The sequence below is a fragment of the Prionailurus viverrinus genome, chromosome E3 (genome assembly GCF_022837055.1).
Source record: "Prionailurus viverrinus isolate Anna chromosome E3, UM_Priviv_1.0, whole genome shotgun sequence".
Classification (NCBI taxonomy): Eukaryota; Metazoa; Chordata; class Mammalia; order Carnivora; family Felidae; genus Prionailurus; species Prionailurus viverrinus.
This window is the reverse complement of record NC_062576.1, coordinates 9,089,457-9,102,697: the sequence shown is the minus strand read 5'-3', so window position 1 is coordinate 9,102,697 and position 13,241 is coordinate 9,089,457. Positions and strand designations below refer to the sequence as shown.

At 54.9% G+C, this 13,241-nt stretch overlaps 1 protein-coding gene across 7 annotated transcripts in view; it reads right to left on the bottom strand.

The window, feature by feature from the left end:
- Positions 1-13,241, bottom strand: part of CUX1 (cut like homeobox 1) — a 366,343-nt gene that overhangs the window by 81,595 nt on the left and 271,507 nt on the right. For 5 of the 7 annotated variants that reach the window (XR_007147822.1, XM_047838946.1, XM_047838948.1 and 2 more), the window contains exons 10-11: positions 12,163-12,267; positions 5,217-5,405 (exon numbers count right to left, since the gene is read on the bottom strand). Coding sequence is in view for 6 of the 7 variants with exons in the window: in XM_047838946.1 (XP_047694902.1) it covers positions 5,217-5,405; positions 12,163-12,267 (294 nt within the window). In the remaining variant the exon portion in view is untranslated. The remainder of the gene's footprint in view (positions 1-5,216; positions 5,406-12,162; positions 12,268-13,241) is intronic. The other 2 variants (XM_047838949.1, XM_047838945.1) reach the window with 1 other exon arrangement.

Genomic DNA, 13,241 nt, shown 5'->3' with positions numbered 1-13,241 from the left:
AATAGACTGTATGATTCTGGAAGGGACTCTCCGGTTCTGAATCCAGGGGCTCCCCTTATGGAGTTCTCCACATCCCAGCTCCCCGGCAGACCCACGGAGGAGGAGCACGGGTGCCCGGGGCAGCGCTGGCCGTGAAGTGCGGGTGGCAGGCAGGCAGCGCATCTAGTGTGTGCAGCATCTGGGAACCAGGGTATCTTCCCGAAAAGGTGCTTGGCGAAGGAACCTGCCTGGGCTTTAACAGAGAGGTGAGAAAAGGTCAAGGGTCAGAGATGGGCTGCTGGCCCACTCCTGGCCTGCAAGGGTGTCCCCTTGGGTGAGGGGCTCACGCCTGTCGGGCCTCACGCTCCTCATCTGGACGACGGGTTTTCAAAGGGCCGCGGCAAGGACACGCAGGACACACAAGTGCCCCTCTGAGAGGACCACGTGACGTGGGTCACGTCCGTTCAGTGACAGGGAGCACACACGTCGTTCCGGGAGCTCAGGAGGTGCTCGTCAAATTATCTTGAATTGCTAGACGAATTAATTATCCAGAGGAAGTGCTTAAGAACCTGGCTAAGCCTTGAAGAACTAAAGAAATTTAATTTGAAACGCAAGGCATACCGGCGTGTGGCAGACGGGTGCCACGTTTATAAAAGACGCCTCTTACTCAAGTTCTGACACGCCTGCCCCCTGTTTTAGGGCTGCCAAATGAAGGGGCCTCTGAGGCAAAGACCCTCGGCAAGGCCCTTCTTCTGGCCGGCACAGCAGGGGTCGGGCAGTAACATATCTCTGCCCCAACAGAGACAGTGGGCCGGTCAGGTGGGGGCACTGCCGTGGGCAGACACCTCCGTCTTTCCTCCAGGGATGGTCAGAGCCAGGCTTTCAGCCGTGTTTTCTTAGGAGCGACAGCACCGGCCAGGGGCATCAGGGTGTGACCCCTGTCTTCACGGGGACCACCAGTCACGAATGAGGAGGTGTGACTGGGCTCCCGGTCCAGGGCGGTGGCGGTGGGGGGGCGGCGGGGGGGGGGGGAGAGGGTCTGAGGCCCAGCCCCTCAGGTAGACACTGCATGTCTGAGGTCCAGGCTTAGGATTCCACCTGCACGGGGAGCCCGTTTGGTCTCCACGGTTCCTACGCGAATTTAGGATCTACAGATGCTGGGGGTGGCGGGGTGGGGGGAAGCCCAGAGGGCCCGCGGGCACAAGGCCAGGCCGTGGAGGGGGAGTGACAGTTATACTGGAGGGCTCGCTCCCGGCACGGGTCACTGCCAGTTTCCACGAGCTGTGGTCCAGGTGTGACCTGGGCAGCCAACTCCTTCTCACGGAATGGCGCCATCACAGACCGGGAGGGCCCAGGCTCCGTGCTCAGGCCGCCTGGACATTGCCCGTCATGGTCAGCTAGGTGTGCCGCGATCCGGGGCGGCCTGCAGGTGAAACGCCTCGGTCCATCTCCAGGTGGCACCAGGGCCACCTTTGCCCTCCTCTTCCCTACGGAAACCTCCTTCTTTCCTCTCCCTGACTCTGTGCTCACACCGTCTTCAAGATCCAGCCAGGACAAGGCTGTGGGGAGCTCGGTCCCGGGCTCCCTGCTGTCGGGACGTTTGAGGTTCAGGCTCGCCTGTGCCATCCAGGCTAAGTCAGTCCTGCTGGCGGGCAGGCGCGTGCACGGGCCTCTCTTCACCTCAGTGACCTCCTCCGTGAGACCGGATCACCATCACGCCTGCTTGTGTGGTGAGCCCGAGACATCGATGGGACGCTCACCGAAACAGGACGGAAGGCGGCCTCAGCGCAGAGTAAATCCGCTGCCGGGCGAGGGAACCTACGTGCCAAAGAGGCAGCGTCCAGGATCAAAGGCACCAAGTGAGTCTACGGAAGTGGTTGTTTCTTTTTTCCTGGCCCAACCCCCCGAGGGACAAAGCAAGCTCCACGGTGGCTCAGCAGAACCTTGCAGGAGATGGGGGTGAGGGGAACAGAGAGTTGGGGAGGCATGTGGTTTGGAGACAGCCTCCCCCAGGTGATGCTAATACACCTGCCCACCACCCCCTTAGTGGGAAGTACTCATCTTTAAAAAATATACCTTTTCCTAATGGGAGAATGGCATTCTTTTAGCTAGCCTTTCTTACAAATAGCCATTTTAAATGGAAGCTATTTATCGGGAGCTTTATTTTCTGTGCTTTAGCAAGTAGACTGCAGGTGACTGCCTAATTATACTGCCTCTGTATTGAAGTGCTCCAACAGAAGACCACAGAATAGAGTTATCGAAAATAGCCGGCTTGTAATGGCAGTCGGGTTAGTTCATTAATTACAAATACGGAATTGGCCCGGACAAGTGGCACTGTGCTTGAGCACTTGTCAGATGAGACAGGAAGAAACATCACCCACGTCTGAGAGCGTTTCGCCGTCTAAGACTAGAGGGTATGCCGCTGCGTGTGGAGAGCGATGCATTTAGGGTGAATCTGGCTCGAGAAAGCAGAGCACGGCGGGAAGAGAGACTGGAAAACATCTACCTGTCCATTTATCCTCACACGGTTGCCAATCGATCGTCGAGGCAAAGGGAGGAAATACTGGTTGCGAGAGATGGAGAGTTTCAAGGTGTCAGAGAAAGCGAACCAGTGAGTCCCCAGATACGGTCCATTTCAGTGCTACCACCAAGAAGTACTGTACTGGTCGAGAAACCCCAAGAAGCCGCAGCGTAAAGGCTCTGCCCGTTATGCCTTGTGCCCTGTGGGATCAGCCCCACACCCCACCAGTGACTGCCATCAGGCACAGGAGCATCTGTCTCAAAGACCATTGCCAACATGCATGGCAAAACCACGCCCGATGTCAAGCAGCTGAGCCGGGCCGGAAGCCTCAGCATCCTCAAGCGGCGGTCCCGATTCGAGCCCCACGCGCCGCGTCCCAGGGTCCCCCAGAACTGAACGACACGGCCCAAGAAGGAACAGGCTGCGGCGGGGCGGGAGAGGGAGGAGGAAGAAAGGAAAGCCCCAGGGCAAGCTCAGGTGTGGCTCCTGGCTGCTTCCGAGGGACCGCTGCTGGGTCGGAGACCTGCCCCCTGCCACCACTGCGGAAGCAGCAAGCTGCCCATTTGACAGGTCTCATTCCTATTTTCTTCATAATTGTATTGCTGTTTAGTTTAGATTTGAGACTATAAATTATACACATTAGGAAAAAAAAAAAGCCCCGGGAAGGGAACTGGTTCAATTAACCTCGTTCCTTTGGGTGAGGGAGGCATAGACGCGTTCTTTGGGGGATGCTGATGCCTTTTGCGTGCGGGTTCAATATTGGGGAGATCTTCACTCCTGGTGACAAGGGGTTAAGATAATTAGAATCAGAGTCTTGTTACTAGAGGATATGTTTTGATTATTAGATCAGATGAAGATAAGGGAGCGGTAATTTTGGAAGAAGTATTGCCAAATTGTTTCATTAACTGCACCGTATTAAAGAATTCCCCCAAGATACGGATAAAGAACATTAATTTGTGAAACTGCGTTTCATTTTTTTTTTTTGAGAAGGCAAACATTAAAACGTTAACTGATTTAGAAGAAATTGCTCTATAATAAAAAATGTAAGGTCTATAGCCTCCCTCTCATAGTCAAATGCGGGATTGTATCTGAGTCAGACCCCTTAACTGTAACAAAGGAGAGGAAGGCAAATTATCTAATAATAATGCCACTGCTGGGGTCAGAAATGGCTATAACATGAGAAAATTAAATTTAATCTGGAAATAAAAAATGAGTGCTCGCTGGGCAGGCTGGTGGGAGAGTAAGAAACTCAGAAGAAACAAATGCCACGGGCTGATGACAAATGTGACCGGGTCCTCAACACTCTCCCCAAAGTCGGCAGGACCGGCTCTTCCGAGGGGCCCAGGCACCCAGTGGTTCCTCGGACAGTGAGTGAAATCCACCCCGAAGGGGCCAGGAAAAGACCAGGGGGGAGGTACGGTGGGGGCCCTGAGTCGGCAAGGTCAGGCCGGCGAGCTGACGGGAGCACAGAACCTGTTGGAAACTCGGCTCTGGGTCAGAGACACGGTCGTGCGCTGGGAAGGAAAAGGTCAGTTTTTTAAAAAAAATCCAAACGGGCCTAACTATGCCCTGGAAGTACTTTCTGTAAGAAAAAGTTTTCCTGATGTTTTTGTATAACTCATCTGGACGTACTGCATTTAGTATACGGACGGCTGTGCTCGGCCGTCATTCATGTGCTCTGCACACACACGCGGGGCAGGGCGGGAGGCCCGGGAGGGCATCGCCCAGGCTGGGGAGGCACGGCGGAGTGGGGGCACATCTGGCCCAGGAGCTGGGCCCACACGTCACTAGTCCTGTCACAGCGTCAAACAAGCTACCTCCGAGGCCCCGTGGCTCTCTGGCGCACCACAAACCTAGGGTGCGAGGATTACCTTCACGTTACATTAGCTGCAACAGGCTGGAAATAAATCAAGTGCAATTATTTTTAAAAAGTATACTAAGAGGTTGGCAGAGCTGGACAAAGGGCACGTCTGTACAGACAGCTTGTGACCAACCCTTCACCAGCAAGTGCACCAAGTGGCAGTCTGACATCCCGGGCCGGGAAGCATGGCCACGGGTGGGCGCGGGATGGGGCCTTCTACCAAGCGCTGCCTGCAAGGGATGGCCCATCGAGGGCAGTGCCGTCCAGGCAAGAGCTGGTAAGGGTTCAAAGGCACTCTCCCCGTCTTGGGCCCCAGGACCCTGCTTCTAGCTCCCTCACGGAGGCTCAAGGCTGCCCTACTTGCGGTCAGTTCCAGACAAGATGCTCTCCAGAAAGATCTGACGGCCCCGGTGCACCCAGGCTTCTGACAGACGTGTCCAGGGGATCCTCACTGTTCCCACCGGAGGGAAAAACGCTTGTTGACGGTTGGAGTTCAGACCAAGAAAAACCTAAGCGGTCACTTTGGCTTCCTGACGGAGAACAAATTCTCACCGTGACCCGTGCAGACTGCAAACATGAGATCTACTCATTGCAACAGCCAAGACGGGGCAAACGAATAAGGTGGCTTCTGGGACAAGGGCTCCCGCCACGGTCACTACACTCGGCACGTGCCCCCGATGCCGGGGTCAGAAGCAACCCACTGAGGGGCTGTGGGTGTCAGAGGGGAGCCAGAAGCGCCGCGCCAGTCGCCCCCCCCACCCCCACCCCCAGGGCCGTGTGCGGAGGAAGGCGGGGCAGCGGGCAGGCGCGCAGGTCCAGCCCTCCCTCGGCCCGCGGCCCCCTCGGCGCCCTTACTTTGAGCGTGCTGTTCTTGGCACTCAGCTGCTGCTCGAGTTGGGAGATCTGGCTGGCCGAGTTCTCCCGCAGCTTCGTGAGGCTGGCCTGGAGTCTCTGCACGTCCTCCACCAGCTGGGCGATCTCCCGCTCTTTGGCGGCCAACTCCACTTCCAGGCTGGAGCGGGTCAGCACCTCTATGGCCTGCTCCTGCGGAGGAGAAAGGAAATGACAAAGCCCCCCGGGGTTCGGGCAGGGCTTGGGCAAGAACACGCAGGTGGAGGGATGCGGATGGTGAGCTCAGGGTGAGGCGTGACCTCCTGCCTCCGCCCGGACCCGCCAACGCCCTCCCTGCACCACCTTCCTGTCTGCACGGCAAATGCGCCTGGATTCGGCCGGCGGACAAGGATTTACTGGGTGCCCACCAGGAGCCGGGCGTACAGTGAGCACAGGACAACGGTCCCTGTCGTTACGGAGCATCCAGCCAGCAGGAGGAGGCTGGGGATGCGAGCCGCATCAGATGTGTTGGCTGATAGCATAAGCGTGTTGGGCGGCAACCAGGCCATCAGGAGACTGAGGCGGGGGCGGGGCCCGGGGTCAGACTTGGGCTAGGTGGTGGGGTTTTACTGATTTGCATTTTTTTAAAGTTTGTTTATTTTTGAGAGAGAGAGAGCGCGCACGTGCGTGCAAGTGGGGGAGGGGCAGAGAGAGAGAGAGAGAGAGAGAAAGAGACAGAGACAGAGACAGAGACAGAGACGCCTAAGCAGGCTCTGCACCACCAGCGCAGAGCCTGACAGGGGGCTTGGACCCACGGACCGTGAGATCATGACCCGAGCCAGAATCAAGAGTCAGAGGCTTAACGGCCTGAGCCACCCCGGTGCCCCGGCAGTGGGGTTTTAATAAGATGGTCAGGAAAAGCCCCGTTGACATTGTGACACCTGCGCAAAGATCTGAATAAGGTGACAGAAAGGGTCCAGCTGTGTGCTGGGGGCATGAGCGGGGGAGGGGCAGACAGAGAGGGAGAGAGAATCCCAAGCAGGCTCTACACTGCCAGCACAGAGCCCGACGCGGGGCTCCAGACCCACGAGCCGTGAGATCATGCCCTGAACTGAAACCAAGAGTCAGACGCTCAATTGACCGAGCCGCCTGGGTGCCCCCACTTCACGGGGATGGAAAACACTAGCGGCTACAGCCCCAGCCGGCAGGTGCAGCCAATCCATCCCACGCACGATGCGCTGGTCACCGACTTCTCACGTTGGGGGACAGCCCGTCCTCAGGGAAATAATTTTTCATATCTACTGCCCCCTCCCCAGGAAATTAAGGACTTTTGTCACTTAAGAATGTCAAATTCTGTGTGTAAAGGAATGACTCTTTTCTGTTCCTTTGGTTTGTGTCGTATTATAAAGTGGGTTCATTTCCTCCTGACTTCTGGCAGACGTGCACATGGCCCTAGCGAGCGTCTTCCCGCCAGCTTATTTAAAGGGTGCGTGCTGTCCAGATCAGCTCTGTCCAGAGTGTGCTCCGTGGCCTGGTGCCAGCTCACAGACTGTTGCTGATACAGTGAGACACGCAGAGAAATGCAGAGTGAGCATTTAGAAACTTGTACAGCAGTTCGCCACGGCTGTGACACTCTTACTGTCTTTTGTAAAACCATCGGTCTGCAACGGATCGGCAGTGAATAAGCAAACAAGCCGTCCTTGGCCACAGAGAGTTTGGGGAGCACCACGCCAGCCAACAACCAAGGTCAGGAGCCACGGGGACCCGAGACAAGTCCTCCTGGCAACGCCAGGGGTTAGGGCCTGGGACACTAGTGACAGAAACACCTGGGAGCCGTGAGAGGGAGAGGCGGGGGTGGAGGGTTGGCAGGAGTTGTCAGAAGGAAGAGGGGCTCCATTTGAGGGTGGGGGCACCACAGGAGGGCAGAGAGGTCAGAAAAAGCAGGGACAGGGCATAAGGGGGAGTGACTGATGCTGAGGCCAGCTTGAAAAGGACCGAGCCTGCTGCCACCTGATGGTGACCGACTGCTCAGAAGGGTGGCCAGAGGCGCCTTGAGGTGGCGGGCTTGGGGACACAATGCAAGGGATATCTGGGGAGGTCAGACTTATGGGGGGTAAAGACTGAGCCACAATATCTAATTTATTTATCAATTTTCCAACCTGAGGGATGCCAGCCATAACAACGGTTTCGAGTGCTCTTAGGGAAAGCTGGTAAAACAAGCCAAAAGGGGGGATCTGGGATTTTAAACGGGCAAGTGCAAGTTCACAGACCAGGGATCAGTGGCTCACATGATATGTGTAAAAACAGCAGCTCTCACTGCTGAACCTGGATTCAGGCTGGGGACCTGGGGGCAGGCAGTCCCAGAGGGCCATCTACTCAACGCCAGGGTCCTAGTCTGGCCTGGCCACAAGCTGGCCGTGTGAGACCTTGGGCACATCAACTATATCTCAGGCACCCAGGCCAGATTCCTCATTCATAACGCAGCCAAAGCCATTTGTGTCTTACATAAGCTAAATGAGATGAGATCATCCACCCAAATCAGTAAGACCTTGGAAATGAGACAGAAGAGAGCATTCTACTTGAAGCCCAAACGTGGCTCACTTCCTGGCTGTCCCATCATGGAGACACACGGGAGATAGGAAGAAGCAGACAAGGGCCCAGGAGACGGTCACAAGGAGGGTCAGCACCGCCGGCTCCCTCGTGTCCGTCTGGGCCTCGATTCAGTTGCACCCGAATCACTTGGGGGCTTCGGAAAATGTATGGGTTCTGGGCTCAACCCTGGAGACACAGACTCAGGGAGTGTGGGGTAGGACCCAGGAAACTCCCCGGTGAGTCTGATGGGGTTCAGGGTCAGGACCCTGGCTCGGACAAGCCTCTCAAGGAAGGAACAGAAACTGACTTCTCCAAGTCTGACAAGAGGCCCGGGTGGGCACCACAACCAGGTCCCCAGGGTCTGTCCCAGCAGGGACGTACCCACGGCTCTGGGCTTCCACGACCCAGAGGGGGTCCTACGCTCTTCACGGGTGCCAGGTCTTGGGGGTGGGGGCTCTGACAGCTCAGGAGCCAGGAGAGGATGTGAAAATAGTCTGCAGAGTCTAAAAACATTACAGGGACACCCGGGTGGCTCAGTCGGTTGAATGTCTGACTTTGGCTCAGGTCTCGATCCGAGGTTTGTGAATTTGAGCCCCACGTCGGGCTTTGTGCTGACAGCGTGGAGCCCACTTCAGATTCTCTGTCCCCCTCTCTCTGCCCCTCTTCCACTTGCACTCTCTCTAAACATTAACAAAATAAACATTATAAAAAGAGGGTGCCTGGGTGGTTGTCAGTTAAGTGTCTGACTCTTGATTTCAGCTCAAGGTCATGGTCTCACAGTTTTGTGAGTCTGAGGCCCACGTGGGGCTCTGGAGCTGGCGGCACGGAGCCCGCTTGGGATTCTCTCTGCCCTTCCCCCACTCACGCGGTCTCTGTCTCCAAAAAAAAAACAAAAACAAAACAACAACAACAAAAAAAACAACTTAAATGAACATAAAAGCAGAAGCTATTGGTGGAGGACCCCAATGAGTTATGTCCCTTTGAACCCCGTTCACCTCCCCTCCCTCCCCAGCTGCCTGCGTCTGAGTCCTGGATAAGCTACGTAATGACCTCTTTTCTCCGGCGGCCGTTTCCATATCAAATAGGGGCGAGATGCCAGAGCCCCATGCAAGACAGGGAAAATCAGGGAAAATCGAACTGTGAAACGAAGGTGCACCTAGGACCCGAGACTCACAGACAGATGCCTGACCTAGGCAAATACCTTACTTACATTTACTCCCGCAGGGGAAAGATGAGGCCACAGGGACCTCAGTTTTACTCCTCTTTCCTACCGACCCCCCGTATTTCTGCCAACACCAAGTGGCCAAAGTAGGCAGACTGCATCCGGTAGAGTCACCTGGTAGGTTCGCCTGCCTGATGCGTTTTCTACTGTTATGGTTTGTTTAGGTTCAAGGGGTGGCCTGAGGTGGTGTCCCAGAGCCCTGGACTAATACTGGTCTGTAACTACTTGACAAAGGACCTGAATACGTCCCGTCTCATTCAACGCACACGAAGGAGAGTAGCTTGACGTGGGGGAGAAAGAATGCGTTCTGGAGTAGGACAGCTTAGGATCAAGTTCTGCTTGGGCGTTTTCTAGCTCTGTGACCTTGGGTACATCACTTAACTCCTCTGAGCCCGTTCCCTTACTTGTAAAACGAGGATAATAAAACCTGCCTCTAATGACTGCGGTGTCTTGAGGCATAAACGAGACAACCATATAAAGCCCCAGGGAGGCCCCTCACGCAGAGCTAGAGCTCGCCGAGAGACGGCTCAGCTTCCAGAACGGGCGATTCCGTTAAGACACCCAACGGATCGGTTTTGGCTTTTGCTAGATCTATAGACTCTACTGTTTCTCTGCCGAGTCCTGCCAGCCAAGCCCAACAGATATTTTCCCGCTGGCCCCGTTTCCTATGTTTGCTCCCCGACCGGCTGGGGCTGGGGCTGGAGCTACTGGGAACGCACACCCGGGGGGAGCCCTGGCAGGCCCGCTCCTGGAAGGCTGAACCGGAGCCATGTAAACACTGCACTTAGCCCATGATGAAGTGTTTAAGCGCCTCAAGGACCCACAACTGACTCTACCTGCAAAAACATTCATTTCCTCCTGAAATGTTTTGGTTGCTACAGTCCAGGATGGTGCCAGAAAGCCCTTCAATCAAAAACCTTTAGCTCAGGAGCCCCGTGTAGACACGGAGGATGGACAGCTTTCTCGAGAGAACCCAAGGTGACCACAGAGGCTGAGAGACGCCAAACCGGCTCCTTCCTCGAGGGCTTCCCCTTGCCTCAGCGTGGCGCTGGGTCCAGGGAGGTACACTTGGATCAGGGGACGGTGACGGAGCCCGTGGGACACTTCAGGTAAAATTAATATCAGGGTCCGTGAAGTTGGGATGGCCCCTTGAGTGAAGAATTTTTCTGTTTTTGGAAACACTTAAATCGTGTTTTAGTTAATATTAATTAATTAGTATTATTATTTTAAGTGATTTTTTAAAATGTTTATTTCTGAGAGAGGGAGAGCGCGCGCAAGTGGGGGAGGGACAGAGAGAGCGGGACAGAGCATGCGAGGTGGGCTCACTGATAGCTGAGAGTCCAACGCGGGGCTTGAACTCATGAACCGTGAGATCACGTCCTGAGCCAAGTCGGACATTTAACCGACTGAGTCATCAGGCACCCTTAATTAATTAATTTTAAAAATTAAACGTTAACTTAAGGAAAGAATACGAAAACCCATTCTTTTTTTTTTTTTAATTTTTTTAACGCTCATTTTTTTTGAGAGAGAGAGATGGAGTGTGAGCAGGGGAGGGGCACAGAGAGAGGGAGACACAGAATCCGAAGCAGGCTCCAGGCTCTGAGCTGTCAGCACAGAGCCGGACGTGGGGCACGAACCCATGAACTGTGAGATCATGACCTGAGCCGAAGTTGGATGCTTAACCAACTGAGCCAACTGGGTGTCCGAAAATCCATTCATAAAAAGGGGTCCTAACACTAAAACTAGGTTTGCTCCTAGGGAATAATTTTACAAAGACCCAGTAGAGTCCTGGCTTAGCCCCTGCGGGGCCCAGCGTTCTGGGGCAAGGGGTTCACAGTCCAGAACTTCCGCTTCCTCATCTAGGTAAAGAAATGAAACACCCGCCTCACAGGTGAATAGAAGAATGGCTGTCCGACCGACGTGTGAGTTATCACAGCAGCAAGGCTCCTGGTTAGACTGTGCCCTCTCTGGAAGGGCCTGGTGCCTCCCCCCCCACCCCCCTGCTCTCCCACCGTCCACTGCGGGTCCTGGCACACGGCAGGCACCCTGTAACTCTTTGTTAAAGAAAAGGACACTTATAAGCATAATTCACCCACCACAGGTGACAGGAGCTGAAGGGCCTCAGGGCCACTCACTCCTACTCTGCACTGCACTCCTACTCTGCACCTCCTACTCAGAGGACACTGACGCTGCACAAGTTTGACTACCTGAGGTCTGTGAGTAAACAGGTTACGAGTCTGCGCTTTGAACCCAGGGTTCCCGGATCAGAGATGGTGAGGCCAGCCGCAGTAAGAGGAACCGTTGAAGCCGAATGACACAGATTACAGGTCAGGCCTTGTTCTAAGCTATTTGCTCGTAAGAATGTCCTGGAACCCTTACAAAACCAGTGATGAAACCCAGGCTCAGGGAAGGCAAGTTCCTTGCCCCAAGTCACACAGCTAACAAAATGCGGGTCTGACCCCAGGGGCATGGCTCCAATATCCGGGTCTTAATTCCGTGCTGCCCTAAGTCACTGCTCAGAGCCAGAAGGCGAGAGCCTGTAATCTGATAGGTCCAAGCTGCCTTGCTCGAGCTGGGAAAAGTTCCGGCTAAGAACAATTTTTACTAATCTTAGAAAAATCCAGAAGCAAAGAAGGGACCGAGACGAGTGCCTCGCTCCTTCGGAATGCTGGCACTTCCAGAGAGATTGTGCCATTACGCAGACTCAGAGCGCGTTAACTGTGTTATTACTTCTTTGGGCCGCCCTGCTCATCGCCAACTGTTTTCTCACTCTGGAAGGACACATCGAGGTGGAGACCAAACTTCCAATTTTCCAATGTGATTCTGGCAAGGCTCTTGTTTCACACCCCCACCCCCCTGCCAGCCGTCTCCCCACAGGCCTAGCCAGGAAGGCACTCCCTCTGGGAGTGAGGGGGATCTCCCGCCTTGGCCTCTATGCTGGGCTGGCGACCAGGTAGCACTGATGCGCCATCGGCATAGTCTTTCCTCTGACCCTAACGAGTCCCGTCCCCAGACTGTCCGAAGCATTCCCGACCAACACAGCACCGGTTCAACTGTTTTCCCCCAGATGCAACATTCGTGAGCAAAGGCAAGCAGCTGTAGCACAGAGGTGCAGACGCGAGGCGCACAGAGTCCCCACGGGGCCGGGCTACCCACCACGTCCGGCGCCTTCTGGATCTGCGAGGCCAGCTGGAGAGAGTGGTTGGCCGACGAGAGCTGTTCCCTCAAGGTCTCCGCCTCTCTCTGAGCCACCTCTGCCCTCTGAAGGAAATGAAAAGAGTGAGAAGAGAAAGTACATTCAGTTTAACAACTGACAATTATTACAAGAACATTCATCAATTCATGCCTGACTGACTATAATTGATTTTCCTAAACACTCAACCTAATAAATGCTAGAAAAAAAACATAGAATGTGATGGATTTTTATTTTAAACAGTACAAGGAAGAAATAATTGAGCGATTATGACAGTAATTTAACGCTAGGAGCAAGGAATCCCCTGCTGATACTAATGCTCCGGCCCACTGAATTTCCCAGACTGAATAAATACAAGTGGAAATAGAGTCTTTTGATTCAATTTCTCTCTATTCTCATAGACCAAGAAGATTTTATTGCAGGATCACTCCTGGGAGTAATTCTCACGGGTAAACAGTGAATTAAAGACACTTTGGCCGTTCTCTTCCTAAAAACACGCACAATGTTGTGGTTGTTTTCCTTCGGCAAGTATTTCCATAAACGTCCAGGGTGTAAATGTCACTTCTTTTGTGAGGTCCAGGCTTATTTCAACACATTTAACCCTTCACCTGACCAAGCCGGCCGAGGCCGGCACCCCCAGGCAGCCAGGGCAACCCGGGGCCGCAGGCGGGAGGGCGGCCGGGCCCACTCGGGGTGAGGAGCCAACCGCAGGAAGGGGCGAGGAGGAAAGGTCATTCCCAGACGAGGCGACCAATGCTACCGGATGGCAAAGCAGGATTTCCCACCGGACGAGACTGGGACACGCCAGTGCCCGCCGGGGAGCGGCGCAACCAGGGCAAGTTACCTCTGCCCACGACGCCTCCACCGTCCCCGCCAGAACTGGGGACACAGTCACCTTCTCAGGGACCTCGCGGGGATTAGCGTCCGCCGAAGTATACTGTGCTCACAGCTCATCCGCAAGCGTCTCGTGAACGGGCTCGTCCCGATTCTACAATCGCGAGGCAGACGGAACTCTGAGACGGGGGGGGGGGGGGGGGGGGGG